The 24,668-nt window shown below is 37.4% G+C and overlaps 1 protein-coding gene across 1 annotated transcript in view; it reads right to left on the reverse strand.

The window, feature by feature from the left end:
* Window positions 1–440: 440 nt before the first annotated feature.
* LOC139045275 (protein phosphatase 1L-like) overlaps window positions 441–24,668 on the reverse strand; it is a 445,752-nt gene continuing 421,524 nt past the window's right edge. The window contains exon 2 of the mRNA XM_070509647.1: window positions 441–861. Within this exon, the coding sequence (XP_070365748.1) occupies window positions 766–861 (96 nt within the window). The 3' untranslated portion in view covers window positions 441–765. The remainder of the gene's footprint in view (window positions 862–24,668) is intronic.

Here is a 24,668-nt window from a genome sequence, read left to right on the forward strand (position 1 = left end):
GTTGTTGTTAATTTTAGAAGTTCTATGTCTATTCTGTATATTCAGCCCTTGTCAGATAGATCATTTGCAAATATGGCCTCCCATGCTGCATGGGTTGTGTTTTTACTCTGTTGATATTGTCTTCAGAGGCAGAAAAGTTTTAATATTCATGAATTTTGGCATGTGTACTCTGTTTTTTATTGCCCATGCCTTGAGTGTCATATCCATGAAATCATTGCCAAATCCTATTGTGGAAAGTTTTCTCCTATGTTTTCTTCAAAGAGTTTCAGCTCTTACATTTGGATCATGATCCATTGAGAATTAAGTTTTATATCTGGTGTGAGGCAAGAATCCAAGTTTATTTTTTGCATGAAGATATCCACTTTTTCAGGAACCACTTGTTGAGAAGACTGTTTTCCCGCTGTTGAATAACCTTGGCAATCTTATTTCTGGGCTCTCTATTCTGTTCCGATTGTCTATGTGTCTGTCTTTACGCCATTACAATGCTGTTTTGATATTGTAGGTTTGTAGCAAGTTTTAAATCAGTAAAAAGAGAGTCCTCCAAATTAGTACTTCCTTTCAAGACTATTTTAGACATCTGGGCATACTTGAGATTCCATACGAGTTTTAGGATGGGTGTTTTTCAGCACAAAATGTCATTGGGATTTTGATAAGGACTGCATTTAATTGGTTCATTTCTTTGAAGAAGTTGACATCTTAACAACATGGAGGCTTCCAATCCACGATCACAGGACACCTCTCATTTCTGGTAGTGCCGGGTGGTGTTCAGGTGGAGGGGACAGCACTCTTCCAAGTAGTCACGCAGGGTCCCAGAATTCCTCCACACTGTGCCTTTGCCATTTCCTCAGAACTTATCGACATCTGCATCCAGTCAAAGGAGAGAAAAATGCGTGTCAAATGCATGTGGGAAGTTTTCAAGGACCGCGTGTGGATATGGCACACGTCTGTGCCACCCTCTCCCCTGGCCAGAACTACGCACGGAACCAGCAGACCCTAACAGTCGGCACTGCAGGCAGAATCAGCGGACCCCACCAAATTTGGGACTGTGGACTAACCAAGGGCTAGAGACTCAGCGTCCCAGGGAACCATCTGCCAACTCCAGCTGCCTGCTAAGACTCTGACTGGCACTGTGGACTAACCCAGGGCTGAGACAGATGCTCTGCTAGAGCATCCTGTCAGACCAGACTGGCCCGTTAAACTGCGCCTGGAAAGACAGTTAGATCAGGAGCTCAATGCAAGGACAGCGGATCTGAGATACACAAGACGCTTACCCATGGCCCTCAGAAACAGGAAAAAAGACGTAGAATCCAAAGGCTTCATGGCCACCAACGCTTGTGTTTCTCATCCACGAAGCCATGAGAAGTCTCCTTCCAATCCCACTGCTGCCACCAAGCCGTTAAGAAACAAAATGCAACCGTGTAAGTCTAAAGAACTTCGTTGCTTTATTCACCAATTCCTGCACCCAGAGGCATCCAATCTAGCAGATAGAAAGGAGCTCCAAGGAGCTGTACGGAATGAAAGACTTTGAAAGGAAGAAGAGAGAAGGAAAAGACGTCACAGCAGGCGGGAAGGTGGCTGGCTTATTGCAAGGTTACTTTCCACACGGGACTGCAGGAGTCTATGATGTGGAATACCTATCTAGTGCTGATTGGGGGATTCCTGATCCAGTGGGTTAAGATTCTGTTTCCGGGAGAGTCGAAAATCTAATGAAGTCAAGACTCAGTTTGGTGACGTGGGGCTTAGCGTAAGAGGCTCCTCTTGGGGCCCGCCGTCTGGTTTTGACACATGACTCTGCTGGCCCCCTGCTGGCCCCAGGTACACCCGGGTTTCCCTTCCTGACCATTGTTGGTCACACATCCACTGCACCTGCCTCCAGTTCTCCCCCTTCCACACCGCAATCCCCGCCATGACTCCCTCTGACACTATCACGACTTCTCCCACCACACTGCCCTGCTTTCCACAAGGCCAGCAAGAGGCTCCGTAAGCACCACTTCAGCAGTCCAGTGGGCTGAGCGGGCTGCCCAGCATCGGGACTCAGAAACTGGTGGGCCTGTCACATGGCCTCCAATCACCGGTACCCCAGCTGAAGTGCCTGCCCTGATGAGATACTCAAATTTAGCCAACTCCATCGAACAACATCTTGCTGCAAGCTTCCCTTAAAAATGCTCCACCCAATTTCTGCCCCAACTGTTTTTTGAGGAGTCGTTTTGGGGGAGCCTTTGAGGCCACCTTGGTGATTCTGTGCCCGGGCACAAGCAGCTCTTAGCCCACACACCCTTTGGTTGCACCACCTGGAATCGTAGAGCACAGGGAGCCAGTGGATGGGCACCAATCACTGGTTTGACCCCCAAGAGCCGGTGAATAGTTCATAGCAGGAACATCCACTTTTGGGTCTTCCTGTGGGAGCACGTCACAAGGCGCTCCCTGGTACCCCGCTCTCCCCCACATCCTCTGATCAGCTTTCCGCAGGCGATGTTCTGCAGTCCATCATTGTCTCCACGGACCTGCCCCTAGAGCTGTACCCCACAGACCAGGAGTCCCTGAGTTTCCTGCCCTGACAGGCTACCACCGACCCAAAGAGATATGTCTGTTCTACTAGGATGACTGGACTGGCATAGAGGACGGGCCCTAGCCACAGAAAATCAGGTAATTGAGGCCACCCAGAAGTGTGCACAAACAGAACCCAACACGGACAGCAGCTCCATGAGACTCTATTCTACTCCTTGTAGGACAGTCGCCTAAGTCTCTGCCAAATGGTTTTAGGAAACCACCTGGCCTCAGACTATCTCTACTGGCCAAGGAAGGAGGGGTCGGGGCCCTCCCATGGTCTACCACCTGCATGTACATCAACAACTGACAAGTTCAAACCTACCTACACCAGAGGGTCCAAGAGGTGAGAATACTGCCCAGTATTACTGAGATCTCTGAACAGATTCCCAGGGCCCCCAAGACCACTGAGCTATTTTCTTGGCTGGTCTTTTCAAGGTGGAGACCATGACTATGGACTGGATCTCCGATGTAGCTTGTGTGATTTTTGTACTTGCTACTAGACCCTAATCAGATGTTTACTCTCAGGGCTACACTGTGCCTTACCCCTAATAGCTGCATGAATTACCCTCATTTCAAATTTTCACTGAAGAAAATCTGCTCAACATAAAATACACCATTTTAAGTACTTGAAAGTACACAAGTCAGTGACGTTTAGGACAATGAGAATGTTGTGTGGCTGTCACTACTATCTAATTGCAGAACATTTTTAATACCTTGCAAAGAAACCCAGCCTCGCTGTCTCTGTGCTTTGCCCTAACCCAAGTCCACAGAAAGACCTTATCTGTTTCCTCTCCCTGCAGATTTGCTATTCTGGGCATTTCATTCAAATGGAATCATAGAATCTGTGGCTTTGTGTACCACTTCAATTAGCACACTTTTTTAAGGATCATCCAGGGCCTAGCACGTAGCAGTGCTTTCTTCCTTTTTAGGGCTGTGTTATATCCCATAGTATCAATATGCCACATTTGCTTTATGTGTTCATAATTTGGTGGAAAATTGGGTTTATTTCATTTTTGGGCTACCGTGAATAATGCTGCTTTGAATGTCCATGGACAGGTTTTCCTGCAAACATATGTTTTCCATGTTCTTTTGGAGATGCCTCACAATGGACTGTCCAACTCAAAGGCAATGATTGCTTGAAGATGTTAAGAAATGCAAAGCTGTGCTCTACAGTGGCTGCATCATTTTACGTTCCCACCAGTGATGTATGAGGGCTCCCCTTCTTCCACATCTTTACCAACACTTGGGATTTTCCTTTATGTTGAATACAGCCTACACATTGAGTTGGAAACAGTAGCACATTGTGGTTTCAATTTCCCTTTCCCTAATCATGAATGACATCTAGCATCTCTCTTGTGCTTATTGGCCATCCGCATATCTTCTGGAGAAATGTCTATTTCAACCATTTGCCTATTTTAATTGTTTTGTCTTTTATTATTGAGTTCTAAGAGATATTTATGTATTCTGAACACTAGATTATACAAGTTGAAAGTCGGCGAATTCAAGACCCAGCTTTCAACAATGGATAGAACATCCAGACGGAAAAGAAGGACACCCTAGAAATAAATGACATTAAATACTAAGAACATTTTATTGAAGAGCAGCAGAATACACCTTCTTCTCAAGAGCACACAGAGTATTTTCCAGAAGGGATCACGTTTGAGGTCACAAAACAAATCTTAACAAAATTAAGACGATTGAAATCATACCAAGCATCTGTCCTGAACACAATGGCGTGAGACTAGAAATCAATATCGGGAAGAAACCTGCATCATTCCTGAGAGATGGAAATTAAACAGCAGCCTCTTACACAGACATTAGGTCAAAGAGGAAATCAAGAGAGAAATTAAAAAATAGCTCAAGACAAACAAAAAGAATTAAAAACACACCAAAATTATGGGATGCAGCAAAAATAATACTGAGGGAAGTTTGCAGTGATCAACTTGTAATGTCTTAAAGAAGAAGGACCTCAAATTGACAACCTAAGTGACAACACACAGAACTAGGAAAAGGGAAAACTGAATCCAAAGCTAACAGAAGGATGGAAGTCACAAAGGTGAGAACAGAAGAAAGGAAATAGAGGAGAAAGACAAAAGATGAAAAGGAGGAGTCAATGTTTTGAAAAAATAAAATTGACCATCCCTTAGAAGACAGAACGCCTGACAGAAGAAAAGAGAGAACAATCAAGTAAAGTAAATGAGAAGTGAAAGAGGAGGCCTCACAATCGATGCTTCAGAAATACGATCATAGAGACCCTCCATCCTCTTGCTCACTAACACACTGGGTGACCCAGCAGACTGAGTAAGTTCCTAGCAACAACCTACCCAGTCTCACTCAGGAGGAAACAGACAACTGAACAGACCAATGACAGATACGGAGGCTAAGTCAGTGATCACAAATCTATCATTTAAAGAAAAAGACCTTTCTAATTTCCACTAGACACACTTAAAACCAGTTACATGCCAAGCCAATCTTTATTTGAGTTATTTACTTAATGTTGAAATACAGCTGATAAAAATATTCATAATGCTCTTTTATGTAGAGAGTTTGAAGGTAAAGTTTCTTGAGAAAACTACAGGTTTTTGTACTTGGTACACAGGGAATGAAATTCTAAAGCACGGAGAATGCGCATTTCTCCACATGGTTAGCGCCCCAGTTTTAGCGAATACCTCTGAGAGATGAGCAAATACAATAAAGTGTATGACTAAAGCATCACACTTCACTCAAGACTCATTCTATATAGCCACCCTATCTGCAAATATTTAGTATGTTATTTCTAATACTTCACAGTATCACTGCCATCGATGATAGTAATACTAAATTTCCCTTTGAAAGCATCCTGACTTGCCAATTTCTTTGACTTTCTAATACTAGAACACTTATACAGGTAAACTGAATATGTTAAAAATGAAATGGAAAACAAGGTAAAATTAAGCTAGCATAACAAAATTATTTGACGTACTTGAATATTTGAAGAAGATAAAGTTAGATAAAATTTATTTGAAAAAGTAAGATGTCAACAACTTTAAAAGTAAATAAGGTGTTTGAAAAATGGTTATATGCATTTAAATATAATGTATTTAATATTTATAATTAATTTTATATTTGTATGATTTAGAGATGCTGCAAGTATACGTTTTTACCAAATGAAATGGGTGTATATTAAAATTACTTCGGCGTCCAAGCCTAGATCAATGGCAAACATTGCTAAAAAGAATAAGCTTCTGAGATTAAGAATTAAATCTAAAAGCGGAAAATTTTTATTATCAAATATAAATTACAAAAGTTGTTTTTAGTCAGATTTTTTAAAGGAAAATTATTTCTCAGCATTGCCGGATCTCATAGCACGCACAAGATGGCAACATTCTACATAATACCCACTTTCTCCAGAGGGGTGTGGAGAACCACATTAGGTTTTGGTCAGCTCTGAAGTGGCTGCCACCAGGTTGTTTGTCCTAATTCTCTAATAGTAAATGAACTTGACAAAGATTTCTCTTTTTTTCCACACTTGGACTTGAAAGATTTCATTGTTTGTGGTCAAGTAGATTGATTCAAATAATCTCACAAAGTAAAAGGGTTCATAGCTCAGGGAAGATGCTTTCCGAACATTTCCTGAATTGAGTTTGGATTGTTATCCTCATTAGATCTTTTACTTCTAGTGTTTCTCATACGCCTGCTGCCTCATTAAAACTCATCCTTACAATATGAATCAAGAAATGTGGCCCAAGAAGGATGTTGTTCGTTTTCAAAATAGACAGATAATCTCTGAATTTTTAACTACGAAGACATGCCTTTTATTTTACACACATTGAATAATGCACCTTTCCTGATATAAAATGTTAAGGGCACTTTAGAGCAAGTAGCAGATTAGAATCCCCTTGACTGTCAACGAGTGGTTCCAGCAACATATCGATTATGACTGGCTGTAAAATAAAATTTGTCCCTAGTTTGTGTTATTATTTACAAAGTACAGTATTTGTTTTTTCGTGTGTGAGTAGAAATTTAAACTTACTTTTTGGATATTGTTGAAATCCTCTCTCTCTTTTTCTCTGTATCTCTTTTATTTATTTTAAATCACTTGTAATTCACGTATAGATTCCATGACACTTCATGCCTGGATAGTATATTTATGCTCTGAGTTTTTCCAACAATGGCTTCATAAATATTTTTAGATAAATGATACAATTTAATTTCACTCGTTGAATTTGGTTGTTATATCTTCTTAGTCACTTTTTGACTCTCAACTTGCTTCAACTTTTTTATTTTGTGACATCAATTTCTTATGAACGAATGACAGTTGTCTTATAGCTTGTCCTGCTTCTGGATTTACTTAATGATTTCTTCTTAATTCCATTTATTTCCTATAATTTAGAAACAAGGTTTAAGGAATTAATTATATTTAGATTAAATATTTTAGCAAATATACTTCATGATGTATCATATCAGAAACACCATAAGTAGCTGCTTTTTCATTTCTTTCAACATCATGTACAAGTTTGTGACAAGGCAAAAATTTTTTTCAGCTTTATTGAGATACAATTGCTAAGGTACATCTTAAAAGGTCTCATCCCCAGAAAAAAAATTGTAGCTACATGAAAATGTGGTTTTAATATCATTTTTAACTAGTGTCTTGTCTTTGAGGAAAGATAATGAAAATGGGCTTCTTTTTTCCCCACATTGAGTAATTCTGTAACATTAGGCTATGTGATAGTCACAAATAAAGGCTTAAAAATGTATTAAATTTTTGCAATTCCTACCTCACTCATGGACTTCATCATGCTTGTTTCATGAGCTTTAACATTTGTGTGACTCAAATATTTCACCAATATCTGAAAGTCAATATACAGCTATTAGCAATAATTTTATCAACAAGCTTTGCTCATGGTATTGGGGTTTTATTCTAATTTGAAATGAAGGTAACCTAAAAGATTTCACAGTTATTAGTCAAGAATATGCTCGATCAGCAATAGCAGTGTGAAAATCAATAAACAGAAACCTCACTGAAAATAGAGTTGAGAGGCCAGAAAGGAGAGCTCTCACATGTATTAACCATTGCAGAGCCCAACAGGAAGAAGACTTCCTCTTCCTGCCCAGTAATAGCCAAGGAGAGACTGTCACAACACAGCCAATGAAAAGCCGCCACGCTTTGAACTCCCAGTCTCCTCCAATGGGCTTTTTGCTTACAATAGCTCTCCCAACTTTCTTTGCCCCTCTATAAGAGGGTTTCTCCTCCCCTTGTTGCTCAGGACTTGCATGTGGCTTGCCATAGTTGCAGACTCCAAATTGCAGTTCTTTGCTGATCCCAGGTGAAGCCATTTTGGCTGGAGAAATAATTGGCTGTCTGTTTCCTTAAGGTCAAGACCAGAAACAATGTTGAAGTCACCATGTAATAGAGCCTTCTAAATACTGACACTGAAATCAAATTGTAAATTAAACCTCTTGTTTAGTTTATCCCTAACATGTGAATGCGTATACAAATGCAAAAATGAGCAGTTTCTTATAGAAAAATGAAATCTAAAATAAAAGTCTCTCTATATCTTGAATCTAACTTACAATTCCCACTGTGTCATTCTATATCGGTCAAATGTTGCCAAAATAATATTGTGAAACAAACTACCCCAAAATTCTGGATCCTGAAATGGGAATCATTCATTTTCATCTGTGTATTTGTACATAAGTTTATTTAGGGTGGGCTCATCTGGGCTTAGCTCCAAGCTGGAGATTGCCAGTTTCTTTCATCTGTCTCCCATACTCTATGTATCAGCAGGCTAGCAGAGGCATCTTCTTCTTCTTCTTCTTCTTTTATTTTTTGAGGAAGATTAGCCCTGAGCTAACATCTACCGCCAAACCTCCTCTTTTTGCTAGGAAGATTGGCCCTGAACTAACACCTTTGCCCATCTTCCTCTAGTTTATATGTGGGATGCCTGCCACAGCATGATTTGATAAGTGTGTGTAGGTCCACACCCAGGATCGGAACAGGCAAACCGTGGGCCTCTGAAGTGGAGCACGCGAAGTTAACTGCTATGCCACTGGATGGGCCCCAGAGACATCTTCTTACTGTGGCAATACAAGAACCACATGAAGGGAAGTCCAACTGTGCAAGTCCATTTTAAGCCTCAATTTGCACAATGTCTGCTAGCATCCTTTGAATCAGGGAACCACATGCCCCAGTCCAAAGACAAAGGTTAGAGAATAACCTCTGCCTCTAAAGGGAGAAAATGCAGGGTTATGTGACCAACTGCCTGGATACAGAAAGGAAAGAAGCATTTGTTCCAATTACTCAATTTAGTACACTTCTGATGTATTGTCCACTCTGGACTCATCAAATGTAAGAAGTATTTCCTGAACTTTCTATAAGCTTTCATGCTTTGGGCATTTAATTTCACTTGCCAATGACTTTTCCTAAATTTGTACTCTTTCCCTCTGTGTCTCCCTCTGTATCTGTCTCTCCCTCTTTCTTAGCCTATGAAAACAACATGAAGTGTCTATTCTCAGTGAGTTATTTTTCAAAACATCTAAATTTTTTGGTCTGTGACAGAGAGCAAAGAGAACAGAAAAAATGTGAAAGTCGGTGAGATATTTCGGGGGAAACCTAAACTAACGAGGAGGAAGAGTACACAAAACAACCTTGGTTACCTGTCCCCCTTAGCGAACAAGTGTGAGGAATGTGCCCGTGCAGGGTTTCCTATTGACCGGGTCCCGGCTTCCTTTGCACATGTAGCGCTGTACAGATATCTGCGCTCATGCTCTCCATCAATAGTGTGCACTGTATTGCACTGTAATTACAATGCAATCCACTGCCGGGAACTGCTGAGAGGCTAATTAAGTAATTTCTACAAATTACTTTTAGATGCTTCAAGGAAAGTAGTTTATGGATGTCAATTATAGTATCGAAGTATTTGCTGCTAGTTATTGTCTGAAAAAGATGACTACTCCCATCTTTGTTTAATGTGTTGAATATTGTCCTTAGTTATATAACATGTTGACAATTTTCCCTAGTTTCCTTCCTAGAGAAGTAAATAAAGTTTTGTTCAAATTAACTGTGAACATAGAAATTTTCAAACAAATAAATGGAAAATTACCTTAATAGAAATTAATAAAAATAATTAAATAGAAAACAAATCACATGTGATTCTATAGCATCAGAATAATTGTAAAATATCAAAATACTTTATTGAGATGTTAAGGAAACTTCGAGCAGAACTTTGTGTGTCATTAATCATGAAAGACTCTGTTCTTCAAAAGTCGAAGTAATTTTTATTATAATCTTGCTAAGAGAATTCTTTCTGTAAAAACATTTCAATGATGCAATAAATAGACAAAGAATAAATCTATAGAGCTATGCACAGCTAGATACGTGGATAATCCACAGCTTCCTGGATGTGGGAGTAGTTCTACAACTTCATCATTCAGCATTAAAAAAGGAGTATTTTTTAAATATATTTTACAAAACAAAGATACGTGTATGCATCACTTAAAGCGATTAGAAATCTACCAATCTTTTTATTATAGTGGGGGATTCTGTAAACATTTCATAATACTGTAATGAAACGGAAAATGAAAATGACTATGAAAAGTAAGCCAGACGAATTATCACAAAAGGAGGAAAGTCCGCACTATTTCTAAAATAACATTACCCCTTTTCATTTAGAAAATAGTAGGGAATGTCTTCATTAAAACAATTAGTAACTTTGAATTTGGGCACGTTTAAAGAAAATTTCCAAGTATTTCAATATTAAGGAATATAATGTATGCAGAATATTCATGTGTGAATTGTGAACAGAAAAAAATCAGCATATAGAAAAAGGACATTTTGTCCTAGACTTATAGTCTCTTTTATTATATGATATTTATATATTTCTGCTTGTATTTTTCTATTGACACTTCTGCCTAGACTTATCTAGACTTACTTTTAACAGTTTCAAGCTGAATATACCTACACTTATAAGTATGATAAAAATGATGTGATAATGTTTCTCATACACTTTAATGCAAAAAGCTTAATTATATTTCACATTATATCTTAAATATATTGACAGGCCAAAAATACAAAAAAAATGTGTTTTCATGACATATTTTGCATCTCATATCTTAAAACATTTTAACTTACATGGATGAATATGAATAAACATCAATTGAAATATTAATTTTATGTACCAAATTCAACTAATTATCACTCTCAGAAGAAGGCGATCTTTCTTTTGCTTTCTTTTTATTGAGGAAGATTCACTCTGAGTTAACATCTGTGCCAATCTTCCTGTATTTTGTGTGTGGGTTGCTGCCACAGCATGGCTGCTGATGAGTGGTGTAGGTCTGTGCCCGGGAATAGAACCCAGGCCACTGAAGCGGAGTGTGCCAAACTCAACCTCCAGGCGGTGGGGCCAGCCCCTAACTCTTTTTTAAGATTGTAAAAATTGTAAGGGAAAACAAACTTTAGAATACACATACACACACACACACGTATTCACAAAATAGTTCATTTAATAAACATTTACGAATTATTAATAAATGAATGGAATAGTTAATAGATTAAAAATTCTCAGAGTTCTCGAATTATAGCCATTTAAATCAGCATAGCCATAGATGTATTTGGAAAAATTAGCTATACCGTTTTTATGATTATACAAATTTAATTAGCACAACTTGCTCATTAAAAAGGTTATCCATAGCATCAGACTTCAGATTCCCCTAAATTGCTATTGTTATTGGCAAATGAAATTAATAAAATAATATAGGGCAAATAAGAAACCTAGATGTTGTTTCTCTCACTGAATTTAATAGACACTGGCAAGTGACCCTAACCTCCAGGCAAATCCCTTACCCTCTCTGCACCTCAGATCCCGCCACTGTAAAATGAGTGGCTGCGCTGAATGAACACCACATTCACTTCGTTCTCTGAGATTTCCTGCACCTCTGAAAAAGACTTCTGAATAGTAGGATGTAAAAACTCTGATGACCTGCTAAACCTTACATTTCTATTTTGTAATATGTTCATTTCCTAAAAATTTGAAACTTTATTTGTACATTTCCATTATGTTTATTTATGGACTTTTCACTAACGGAATTTTGAGCATATATATCTTCCTAGAGCTTAAAACATTTCTCTCAACTTCACCTTCATCTGACTCACTTTTGCAAATAATTAAATGTCTCAAGGTGTCAAAACTAATTTGTTCACAGTAAGATGTAGCTTGGTTGTTCAGGGTTCTGAAAAGGGAAAGGCTAAAAGGGTTGGCAAATGGATTGCACTGTGAAAAAGGAAGAAACTATGCCCTTAAATTGTATATCTTTAAAACTTTCTTGAAAAAAATAGATCACCTCGTTTGTACTTTCCTATGCTGTGTTATAGCTATGAGAATACACAAGTTGTAAGAGCGCTATCCTAGGAAAATAACATGTACTCTTTTTACGTTTTCTGTTACAGTTTTGTTCCTTTAGCTTATAGTTGATTAAAAACAAAGTAAGAGAGAATATTTTAACTAAGAATTTGCCCCATTAAATTTCTTAGTCTTGGAATTACACAATTGTCATTATATTAAATGCTGAGAAGTAAATAATATATAGTCTATGCAAAAACAAAAGCAAACAACACTTATAGACATACCTGAATGTGGATATAGGTCCCTAACCATTAAAAAAAAATCACTGGCTTTGGCTTACAAGAGGTGAAGTAAGTAAATCTTGAAAATTGGAAACTAATTCCACTTTACTTTTCTGAAGTTTTCATATCTTAAATCCATGTTTCTAAAATCTATTTCACATGTATTAATTGACTGAAGTTGTGTTTATTTTATTTCTTAACTATGCATAATATCACTTTCTTATTTTATTTATATACTAAAATAGTACATTTTTGCTTCAGATTATTGAATGAATTGGACTTTATTAAACCAATTTAATTCTGATGTTTCCTTCTAATCATATTAATATGGACATCCTTTTGCTTTTCACTAGTCAAAGTAGAATATCACTACTTTGATCCTTAGACTCAATACACCTATATACAATTAATCTTATGAAGACAGAATTTTTAAGGAGTACTATTTACTTTTTTTTTCTGCTTTATCTCTCCAAACCCCCCTGTACATAGTTGTATATCTTAGTTGTAGGTCCTTCTCGTTGTGGGATGTGGGACGCCGCCTCAAAGTGGCCTGACAGGTGGAGCCATGTCCGCACCCAGGATCCGAACCCTGGGCCGCTGCAGCGGAGCGCACAAACTTAACCACTCGGCGACAGAGCCGGCCCAGTATGATTTACTTTTGACCGATCTGAGCGTAGAAGTTTGCTACATTAGAGTCAGAGCTTTCTATCCCTTTCAAGTTTCAAAACATAGGATCCCAACACTCAGAGCTACATTAATATTACAAATAGATTGATGATAATAAATTAAGCTACACAATGAGAAGTAGGATTCTAAATATGTCTACTTATTGAGTATTTCAAACAAGCCAGGCACTGTGTTAATTATGTTATAGATATAATTTTTAATTCTCACAAGCCTTCAAGTTAGGTATTTTTCTTCTCTTCCTTTTTCAGTGAAAGTAATTAACTCACCCAAAATCACACAACTGAAGGTTGACCCAGTATTAGAAGTCATGATTTCTCCAACTCCAAGGCATTTTTTGACTTCTTGATTCTACACACTAATACGTGACAACTATAAATAAAAGAATCGTGTCTCCTGCTTTGCTCAAGTGAGCCCGTCTTTCCTCCTGTTGTCTTAGAAAAATAAATATAGAGCGTTCTTCATTATCGGAAAAATCCTGGCTTGGATGAAAAATTATATGGTGTCCCTAAATATAGAAATTATATAAGGGATTTTTACTTTAATATCTAATCAACAAGGCATTTGTGAAAATCATTAATTAGCTCCGTATAATCTGTATTCCAGTAAAGTCTAGCTCCTTTTTTGCGGTTCCTCAGCTGCTGTTTTCTCATTACGACTGTGCAAAGTGCCAGTCTGTTGTGTCAGGAAACTTATTACTGAAATTGTGGTTGTTTATTACGTTGTTCAGTGCATAGTTCTTTAAGCGGCAAATTGTCCATTGATTTCTGAAGAAGGCTTTGCCAATTCCAGTCTGCCTGTTCTTGGAATTGAAGAGTCGGGGTAAAATTTAGTTCTGTTTAATCAAGCAACGAGTTCTATGGTTGAGCCCATATGGGTTTTTGTTTGTTTGGATTCTCTATGTAGATACACCTGGGTCAAAGTTCAACATGTTGGCAGGGTAGGAGGTGTATTTTAAATTTTTCCTGGCAATGTCAGTTGAAAAATGGATCTCTCCTCTAGTAGTGCCATAAGATCCTGAAAAACGCCACTAACCCTCACCTGGCCACAGCAGTTAGGGAGCAATTCTGACTAATGACGTGGTCACCTGCTTAGAGCAGGTTATTACACATAAACATCCGTTTCTCGAAGAAGCATCGTGGACCTCTGGCCTTCAATAAAATTTGTAACTCCACATTTCTTTTTAAACTACTTAAGATCTACAATTTCTCTAACTAATGGGAAAAGCAGAATGTAGAGTATGAAGAATAGGTTGTGAGTCATATAGATGCGATTGTTAATCCCTGTCCTGCCACTTATTAGGGTGTGACCTCAGATAAATCTCTTAAACACCTTCAGCCTCCAGGTTCTTATCATCATATAAAGATCTGAGTGCATAATACACTATGCTGTCCAAGGAAGAGGTGATTTATAGCTCAGACAAAGCGTTTATCTCAGGGCCTGGAGCCTAGTACTCGCTCAGTAAAATAGAGCTACTATGGTATGATTGTTACATTGCACACTCAGTTTTAAACATCAAGTTTGCAACTACCCAGAGACACAAAATTGTGAAAATCACAACGTAACTTCCACAGTCTAGATAGATGGACTGTAATGCAGAGTGAAAATACAAACTCAACTATTTTAATTGTAGATGTGAGAACATTTTATAACATTTGAATTCATCCTTAGTATTTATTATCTTCTACTGGTTTCCATACAAAACTATTTTCCTCATTTTCTTAAAAATAGACTCAAATAAATTTTAGGTAAATTAATGCCTTAAACAAAAATCAAGGTATCTGCCTTCTAGTTCCTAGACTGACAATGTGTTCTTTGGGGAAAAAATATCGAATTGATAATTCTTATTCATAAGGAGGAAATGTGTAAAATAATCTGTCCACAACGATAAAGATAAGATTTCTGTTAACTCTTGGAGGAGATGGATTCGTGGCTGCTGAGTTTAATACCTTATGGGGAAAATAGCTGTTAATATTCAGCAACTCTTAGGAATATGCGTTTCTTCCCTAAAATGAAATAAATATGATGGAATATTTACAACAGATAAAAATCAATAACATTTCACCCATGTTATTTCAGAACTAATATGACTCTATGGAAGATCTTCATTCCATAATTTCTTATGTTATAGAAACTTTTTAAAGACTCCTTCACTATATTTTTTTCTCAGTGGTATATTATTTCATGGTGAATACCATTCTAATAATAGTAGTTAAAATTTATGATCCCCATATCAATAATATGATTATGTTTCCAAAGACACAGAGTTTCTTACATGTTTGACAAATAAGTTTTAAAATTTTACTTAATAATTTTGATCTGAGTAAATCATTTTGAAACTTAATACTCATTTTGTAATCTTCACCGTGTCCATGGTGACTTCACAGCAGGCCAAGCCCTTTTTCTAAATGCAGTTAAGCTTGTATCCTTAGCAGATCAAGTACAAATACTTCCACTCTGTTCTCTTAACTTTTAACCCACTATTTTTCAACTCCAACTTAAAATTCTCATTTTTCCCTCCTATTTTTTCCAGATAAAAGTGGCCTTCTATATCTAATAGAACAAAGGTTTATCTCAGTTCAGGGAAAATAGTTATTCTAATTGCAAGTGCCATAGAATATGTTTTCTGTAAAAGATGAGATTTGGCTACATACACTCACAAATTAGTTCATCATCCTTTTTTGATCTCTCTAATTTATACCAGGTAGTTCAGCTTCTGATTGCTTGCTAATATTCAGGGACACTGAGCATTAATAAGAAACCATATCCTTTAATTTGCATGAAAACATAGATTCCTATAGAAAGAACAGGAACCTGATTTACATTGCTATTCAGGAAGCTTTGGAAATTATCACGTGTGAAGATGTGTTGAAGAGTTAGGCGTGCACTAAAAGAAACACCTAAACATTACTGTGGGACTTTGCCTTTCCAGCCTCAAACCTTGAACTCCATGTCATTGGTTGTGTTCTCTGATGAAGCAAGAATGTGTTTGAAATCAAGAACCACTTTCCTGAGGGCAGCAGAGCTACTTCAGGACCCATGACCGCCTGTGCAAGTAGATTATTAGAAGAGGAAGAAATTCAGATAGACAAAGAGAAATATCAGACAGCATTGGTTAAGAGACAATTAGCAGCAGCATCAGCAGCAATCCATGAAGAGAAAAATAATAGTAATGTAAAAGAGTAGTATGAGTCCCCTCCACGTTCCTCCATAAAGATCCTTGTTTTCTGAGAGTAATAGAAACGATACTACGGTGGAAGATATTGGATTTGCATGGTAAAGAAACAGGACTACTTCTTTGGGAAAATGTCTGTGTGTACCCTCTGCCCATTTTTTGATCAGTTTGTTTCTTTTTTTGTCATTGAGTGGTATGAGTTCTTTGTATATTTTGGAAATCAACCCCTTGATTTGCAAATATATTCTCCTGGTTGGTGGGCTGTCTTTTCATTTTGTTCATGGTTTCTTTTGCTTGCAGAAGGTTTTTAGTCTGACATAGTCCCATTTGTTTATTTTCTCTTTTATTTCCCAGGTCTGAGTAGACACGGTATTCAAAAAGATGCTGCTAAGACTGATGTCAAACAGTGTACTGCCTATATTTTCTTCTAGGAGTTTTATGGTTTCAGATCTTACATTGAAGTCTTTAATCCATTTTGAGTTAATTTTTGTGTATGGTGTAAGATAATGGTCTACTTTCATTCTTTTGCATGGGACTGTCCAGTTTTCCCAACACCGTTTATTGAAGAGACATTCCTTTCTCTATTGTATGTTCTCAGCTCCTTTGTCAAAGATTAGCTGCCCATAGATGTGTGGTTTTATTTCTGGGCTTTCAAATCTATTCTATTGATCTATGTGTCTGTTTTTGTGCCAGCACCATGCTGTTTTGATTACTATAGCTTTGCAGTATTCTTTGAAGTCAGGGATTGTGATGCCTCCACTTTGGTTCTGACTGTGATTGCATTGAATCTGTAGATTGCTTTCACTAATATGGACTTTTTTTTTTTGGAGTAAGATTAGCTCTGAGCTAATGTCTGCTGCCAATCCTCCTCTTTTTGCTGAGGAAGACCAGCCCTGAGCTAAGATCCGTGCCCACCTTCCTCGACTTTATATGTGAGATGCCTAACACAGTATGGCCAAGCAGTGCCATGTCCATACCCGGGATCCCAACCGGCAAACCCTGGGCTGCCAAAGCAGAACATGTGCACTTAACCACTGCACCCCCTGGCCAGCCCCTGAGCATTGAAACTATGCGTATTCTTCCAATCCATAACATTGAATATCTTTCCATTTCTTTATTTCTGCTCCAAAGGATATGAACAGACATTTTTCCAAAGAAGATATCCAGATGGCCAACAGACACATGAAAAAATGTTGAACATCACTAATTATTGGGGAAATGAAAATCAAAACTATGAGATATCACCTTACGCTGATCAGAACGGCTATAATTAACAAAACAAAATGTAAAAAATCTTTGAGAGGATGCGGAGCAAAAGGAATACTCATATACTCCTGGTCGGAATGCAAACTGGTGTAGCCACTATGGAAAACAGTATGAAGAATTCTCAAAAAGTTAAAAATAGAATACCAAACAACCTACCTATCCCGCTACAGGATGTTTATCCAAAGAACTTGAAGTCAACAATTCAAAGAGGTTTATAAATCCCTATGTTCACTGCAGCATTATTCACAATAGCCAAGACATGGAAGCAAGCCACACAGAGAAAAACCAATACTGCATGATTTCCCTCGCATGTGGAAGACAAACAAACATATGGACAAAGAGAACACATCAGTGGTTACCAGAGGAGAAGGGTTGGAGGGCTGGACAAAACGGGTAAACAGGCACATATGTATAGTGACAGATAAAAACTAGACTATTAGTGGTGAGCATGATGCAGTCTATACAGAAACTGATAAGCAATAATGTACCATGAAATTACACAATGTTATAACCCCCACTATGACCTCAATAAAATAATTGAAAAGAAACAAAAGAGTGCTGATGTTCAGAGAAGTGTCTTTATGTGTATCTACTCACCAGCAAGTGAAGTATTCCTTCACTTCCAAGTTTTAATTCTAACTTAATTTAAAGTACTAACAATTTCTATTAGCAAACAAAGCGTTCTTCCATTTATTAAATTCTGAATATGTGCTATGAATTCTTTGGTGAATTTATGGCTAAATTTTTATTTTTATCGTTATACCAATCTAAAGGCAATTAAAATTGCTATCACTCCCTCAGAGGAGGAACTAACTCTTTTCTCGTGTCACACAATCCTTGAGATGTAGAGCCAGGATTAATTGTTGCGGATGAGATACTAAAGCACAGGTTTCCACGATCCCATGGAAGAAATATTCCCATGATATTCCTTTTGTTGTTAAAAAAAACGATATCAAATGTAAAAATGTAAATAGGCTTACATAATTTAAATATCATATTAAAATGTACAATTTGTCTCTAAATAGAAAATATTTTTCTGGGGCAATTTAAACCAGAAAAGGAGAACAGGAGGAAATAAAGGCAATGGTGAAAGATAGCTCTCACCGGCTTTTAACATTCATTTTTATTAATTTAATCCTGAATGTGTACATAGGGTATTCTAGATAAGAGACAGATTTCTCATGAAATGCCTCCCAGTAAGTAATATGTCTGTTGGTGCCCGTTGCCCTAGTCCTTACCCCTAGAGCAACCTGATGAGAGACAGGTCAGTTATCCTAATGAGTAGCTGGACACTTCATAGGCAAGATATGGGGGAAAATGACACACTTCTGCTTATAAAGGGGAAGGGGGCAGTTGTTCCCTCCTGAAATATAATGGGCCTGAATCCTAACCGAACCCTTTGGCATGTAAATAATCTCTCCGGGAGTCAGACAGCCTCATGGTTTTGGCTTTTACCAACTAGAGGTGTCTCCAACCCTTGCGTCTTATTTCTCCTTGAAACGACAGTCCCTAGGGAGATGTCTCAGTGGTCCACCCTGACTAACTTAGGTGCCCATCTTAGGGTGTAACCATTCGGCTTTGGGAGATAAGAGAACTTTTAAACAAATGGATATGGATTTAATCCTTATAGTACATGGATGTTTCTTAGAGAAGTGAAAGCAAATGTTCTCCCATTTTACAGCGCGTGTTTCTGTGGCTCAGGAGACTAGGCCTTTTACAGGAGCACAGAGAATTTGCCAGCAGCAGCAGAACTGTTTTTGGAAATGAGCAAGTGGCAAAGTGTTGAGAAGGGAAAAGATCTTTTGAAGACCTGTGGTAAAGCATTGTTGGCTATATGATTTGGGGAAACTTTATAACTGGCACGACATTCTCCTCTACTCTTAACAATTGTTGGAAAATTTTCTCTTGTAAACTAAGCAAGATCAGGCTTAGGTTAATTTACTCAGGTGGAGAAGCATGCTTTCTCTTGTTCACTGTACAATGTGTGAGAAAGTAGAGCGGCCCTCTCCTCTTTTCCCCTTAGTGGGCCAATGAAAATGCCCCAGTGCATCCCCAGTTTACGAGTACTCAAGGCTACTAATTCTCAGTCTGCCAAACATTCATCACATATCTAAAATGCATGAAGTGTGTGAGGTTCCAATTTTTGAAGGTATCTGAATAATTAAAGTTTCATTATTCCAAAGATCATATAGTGAAATGTGTTGATAGGTTAACAGATTACTTAGGAATAAAGTGCCAAAGGCACTGTCACGATGTTCTCTTCTGCAGGCCATGCCCACAGCCAGCTCTGTGCCACAACACCGTCTAAATCGCTATACTGGGATGGGTTTAGGTACCTACCACATCATAGGTCAAGAGTGCTAACCACTGACTCGTGGATCTGAAGCTTCTTATTACAAAGCTAATGCATTGTACAGATTGCATCATGCCGCATGGGTCTAAGAAAAAGCACAGTGCTTATTGTTTTGCTCAAGATTTTGTGGAAAATCGTAATGCTGGATTTTGTCCAAACTTTAATTCTTTGTGAATCTTCTTTCCGTAAAATTGTCCACTTTGTAAAATGAATCTAGAATCTGAAATACAGGGCCTTAATATCATTGTCTTTGAACTTCCTTTTCTCAGCATTATCCTTGGAATTAGAGAAAAAAATGATTATTTTATTGACAACCTCTAATAAAGCTCCTTTTATTGCCCCTGTTTTTTCTGCGCAAAATACTGCCTGCATTTTATCTGCCCCAGCACTATAAAGTATTCTGCAGGATCATTTCTCATTCTTCATAAACCGGCAGCATGCCCCAAATCAACAGTGACTGGAGTTGCTTGTCTCTAGGTCAGTTTGCTCAAACAGTTAGAACTTGTTTGTCATAAATCAGTTGAGTCCACACGCAGAGATTGATATTAATGCTTTGTTAAGAGATTTTCAGTATGGTTATTTTATACATTGCTGGTTTTGTTTGCAAAATTTAACCAGTGAAAATTGCTCCTCAAGACTCAGAAGCAGGCAACGCCACAAAGTTTACTGTCCTAAGTGGAAGTAATTGCACTCAAATTGACCCAACCTGGAATAGGAAAACATTTAGTTACAGTAACGTTCCTTTCCCTTCTCCTCCCACATGATGATCAAGGCCTTGATGCTTACCACATCAAAAATATTAAGGAAAGGCCTGTGATCTTTTCTATTGGTGTCATCCATTTTCCTTGTGCCAAGCTCAGAGCTTAGTCATGCAGATATTTGTCATATCTTACAAGGTCAACTCACATTGTGTTCTGTCTCCAGGTCTCATGCAGCCTGTAAGAGATTTTCCATTTCTCATGGTCTTTGTTTGAACTTCTCAGTGACATTCCACACTGGCATCTCTACATTGGTTTGTTCCGAGGGCTTACATACTCATTTTGCAGAGAAGTGTCCCCTCTGCTTGAGCACAATATTAAGAAAATATTGTGAAAGTTTCTCACAATATTTTCTTAATATTTCAACAGGCGTAATGGTAAAAATACAACATTCAAAATGGTTGAAATCCAGATACAGTAGTGTTTACAAGGTAAAATAAAGCCATATATGATAATATTGGAGAAGACAAATGTCATAAAATCAATGGTCTGACATTCCTGGTTAAAACACTTTAAAAAGGGGGGGAAATTATACAAAAGGTAAACAAATAAAAGAAACTAATAAAGAACAGGAATCAATGGAATAGAAAATAGAAAAACAATGAAGAAAATTAATAAAATGAAAAACTGATTATTTAAAAATATCAATAAGAGGGATGAACTTCTAATTAGGCTAATACAAATATGAGCAAAGACAAAAATTAATAGTATGGAGAATGGAGGAGGGAACTTCCATAGTTATTAAGACATTAAAAAGATAATAAAGAGATGGTATTAAATTTTATGCCAGAAAATTTGACTACTTGGATGAAATATGCAAACTATTTGAAAGATACAAATGACCCATGAAGAAATAGAAAATCTGAATATCTCTACATGCATGAAAAATAATAAAAAATTTTTTGTTGAGTAAGCAACTTCCCACAAAGAAACTTCTAACGTCTGAAGAAAGACAAATATAATTCTTAAACAGACTCAGAAAATAAACTTGCCTTGTTAGAAATGTTAAGAAGTTCTTCAGAAAGAAGGAAAATGCTGTGAGTCAGAAAATGGGTCTTTCAATAGTCGAACGGATGGAAAAACTGCGGTACATGCACACACTGGGATATTTTCATAGAAAAAAATAAATGAGCTATCAAGCCACAAAAAAAACCATGGAGGAACTTTAAATTTATATTTCCCAGGGTAAGAAGTCGGACTGAAAAGTCTACATATTATATCACTCCACTTAAATGGCATTTTGGAAAAGGCAAAACTACAGAGACATTAAAAAGATCCGTGGTTGCCAGTGGTTTTGGGGAGAGGGGAGGAGGGATGAATATGTGGAAAACAAGGACTTTTAGGGCAGAAAAATTACTCTGCACACTATTGTAATCGTGGATACACAATATTATGCATTTGTCAAAATCCATACAACCGTACAGCACAAAGCATGAATCCTAACAAAATTAATTTTAGTTACTGATAAAGTGTCAATATTGGTTGTTCTTCACTTGTAACAAATGCACCATACTGAAAGAAAATGTTAATCACACGGGAAACTGTGGGTTTGGGAAGGAAGTACACGGGGACTCTCTGTACCATCCACTCTCATTTTAAATCTTTACAAAAGTAACTGACCAAGTTAATATGGAGGAAAAGAACTATCTTGACCTCCTTTACGCAATATCAGATCAAATCAGTCGTTGATAAACTTTGTTTTAGCCTGGTTAAAACAGAGTAGTACAGCTTGAAAAAACTGTGTGTTATTCCAGGGACGCAAGGTTTGTTTAATATATGAAAATTAATGCACTTCACTATATTAAAATAATATATAAGAAAAGACATGATCATTTTAATAGAGGCAAAGAAACCATGTGAAAAAACTTTTAAAAATTCATGGAAAACCTCTCAGCAAACTAAGAAGAGAAAGACAAATGCTCAGTGGTGAAAAAATAATAATAATGATTTCTACCTAAAATCTTAAACAATGCCATTCTATACTTGTCACCATTCCTTTTCAACTTTGACCAGATATCAGTGTAAAAAGATGAGAAAGAAGAAACGGAACATAAAATTCGAAAGGAACAAGTTGAACTCTGTTTTTCTAGAGATGATGTGATCATCTATATAGATAATCCAAAGGAATCCAAACAATGAATACTAGAAACAATAAGTAATTTTATTAAGTAGCAAGACACAAAGTTAATACACAAAAGTCAAATTTACTGCTATACCTCTCAATGGGCAGGTAGTAAATACAATAAAAAGTAACATCATTTACAAAAGCATAAAATTAAAATTCTAGGAGTAATTTAATTGGCAATTTATAAGATGTGTCCACTGGAAGTTAAAAGTAAAAGACTCAGAGAAATTAAAGATAGAGTAAAGAAATAAATATACAATTCTATCAACTGGAATACTTGACATAAAGATGGCAATTCTTCCCTGAGTTCATCTATAGATTAAATGTAAGCCTAATTGAAATGGAAATTCTAGCAGGATCTTTAAAATATATAAGAAACTGAATCTAAAACATATTTGCTAAGTCAGAGGTCCCAGAATATACAAAATGATTCGATTAAAGGAAAATACTTGAGGACATATATTTCCTGTGTTTAATAGTTACTATTAAGCTATATGGAACAAAACAGTGTGCTGCTGGCATATGGATTCATGGATGAAGGAGTTGAACAAGCTACAAAGTCTGGAAATACATCCCCTCTTACGTGATAAATTGGCATTCTACAAAGATACTAAGATTTGTATGGTAAAATGAAAATGACTGTTAATATCAAATATCTGGCAGTTTTTATAATGTTAAACAAACACCAGATGACCCCACAATCCCACTCTAGGTATTTAACCTAGTGAAATGAAAACCTACGTCCACACAAAATCTGTTCGCAAATGTTTATACCAGTGTTTTCTCACAGTTGCCCCAAACTGGAAACAACCCAAATGTCCTTCAACCAGTAAGTAGATAAAGAAACGATGGTGCAGTCGTACCATTGGATACCATGCAACATTAAGAAGGAACCAACTGTTAATGCTCACAAATACTTGGATGAATCTCAAAGGTAATAAGCAAAGTGAAAGAAGCCAGACTCAGAAAGCTGCACACCATGTGAATCCGTTTATGTGGAAACAGAGAAGGCAAAACTACAGGATGGAGAAGAGACCAGTAACTTCAGGGTTAGAGATGGGGAAGGCATTTGACTATAAAGAGCAGCTCAATGATATTCTGGAAGACGACAAACTGTTCTGTATCTTGAGTGTGGTGGTAGTTTACACAATCATATGCATTTGTCAATTCTCACAGGGCTGTGCCTCTCAAGAGAGTGAATTTCACTTTAGGTAAATTACAGATAATTTTTTACAAGCAAAGAATAATGCACATTTCTGCCTATTTTCTTTCTTGGTGTGTCTTCTTTGCACCTTCCTCCCCAGTTTCTGTTGTCAAGAGAAGGCAAAGGTAATATATACGATTGTAACCTGTGGTGTCTTGCCATGAGAAAACATGTCATATACAAACTGGAACTAGGCAGCATTAAGGTTCTTTCCAAAATGATGGGCAGGGTTTAGGTCAAACAAGATTTAGCAATGAAGAGATCCATTACTGCCTCTAGGCCTGAAAGAACAAAGGAGGGAGCAGTCTCCGGACTTGGAGAGAAAGTCATCTGGTGAGGGCTGCCTGGGGCCCTCAGTCCAGGGAAGCACCCTACCTGCAGTGCCCAGCCCAGGGACCAGAGGGAAGAAATATCCTGAGGGCCCTCTTCTTCCTGCAGGTGGCTGACGCTTGCAAAACTTAACCAGAAACTGTGAAGCAAGAGTTCCCACCAGTGCGGTCCAAGCAGGTCAGCCTCACTGGGCACAGAGCCAGGCAGAAAATGGGGACATATATCTGGATGGGCAAATGGAGGCCATCCAGCAAAACCATAGCATTTCCAATAAGGAACTGAAGGAATAGAATCCATATTATTAAAAAAAAAAAAAAAAAGCTGAAACACCTACTGTTAGTTATCCCATCTTTTGTAGCTCCTAAGAAGCTCCTGTTATTTCAGGATTACATATTCACACTAGCCTTTGTATTACTAGGAAATCGTGTGTAATGATGCATACTACAACATTATTTTTCAAATAAAAGTGAAATTTTGTAAATATATACTAAAATGATCAAATATAGGTAAATTATCTAACTTTTTTTTTGCTGAAAGCTATTCAAGGAAATTCCTTGTACTTTTTACAAAACAGACTATTCTTTTAGATATTTTTTCAGACATAAATTTGCATCTAACAATA

The sequence above is a fragment of the Equus asinus genome, chromosome 5, assembly GCF_041296235.1.
Source record: "Equus asinus isolate D_3611 breed Donkey chromosome 5, EquAss-T2T_v2, whole genome shotgun sequence".
Classification (NCBI taxonomy): Eukaryota; Metazoa; Chordata; class Mammalia; order Perissodactyla; family Equidae; genus Equus; species Equus asinus.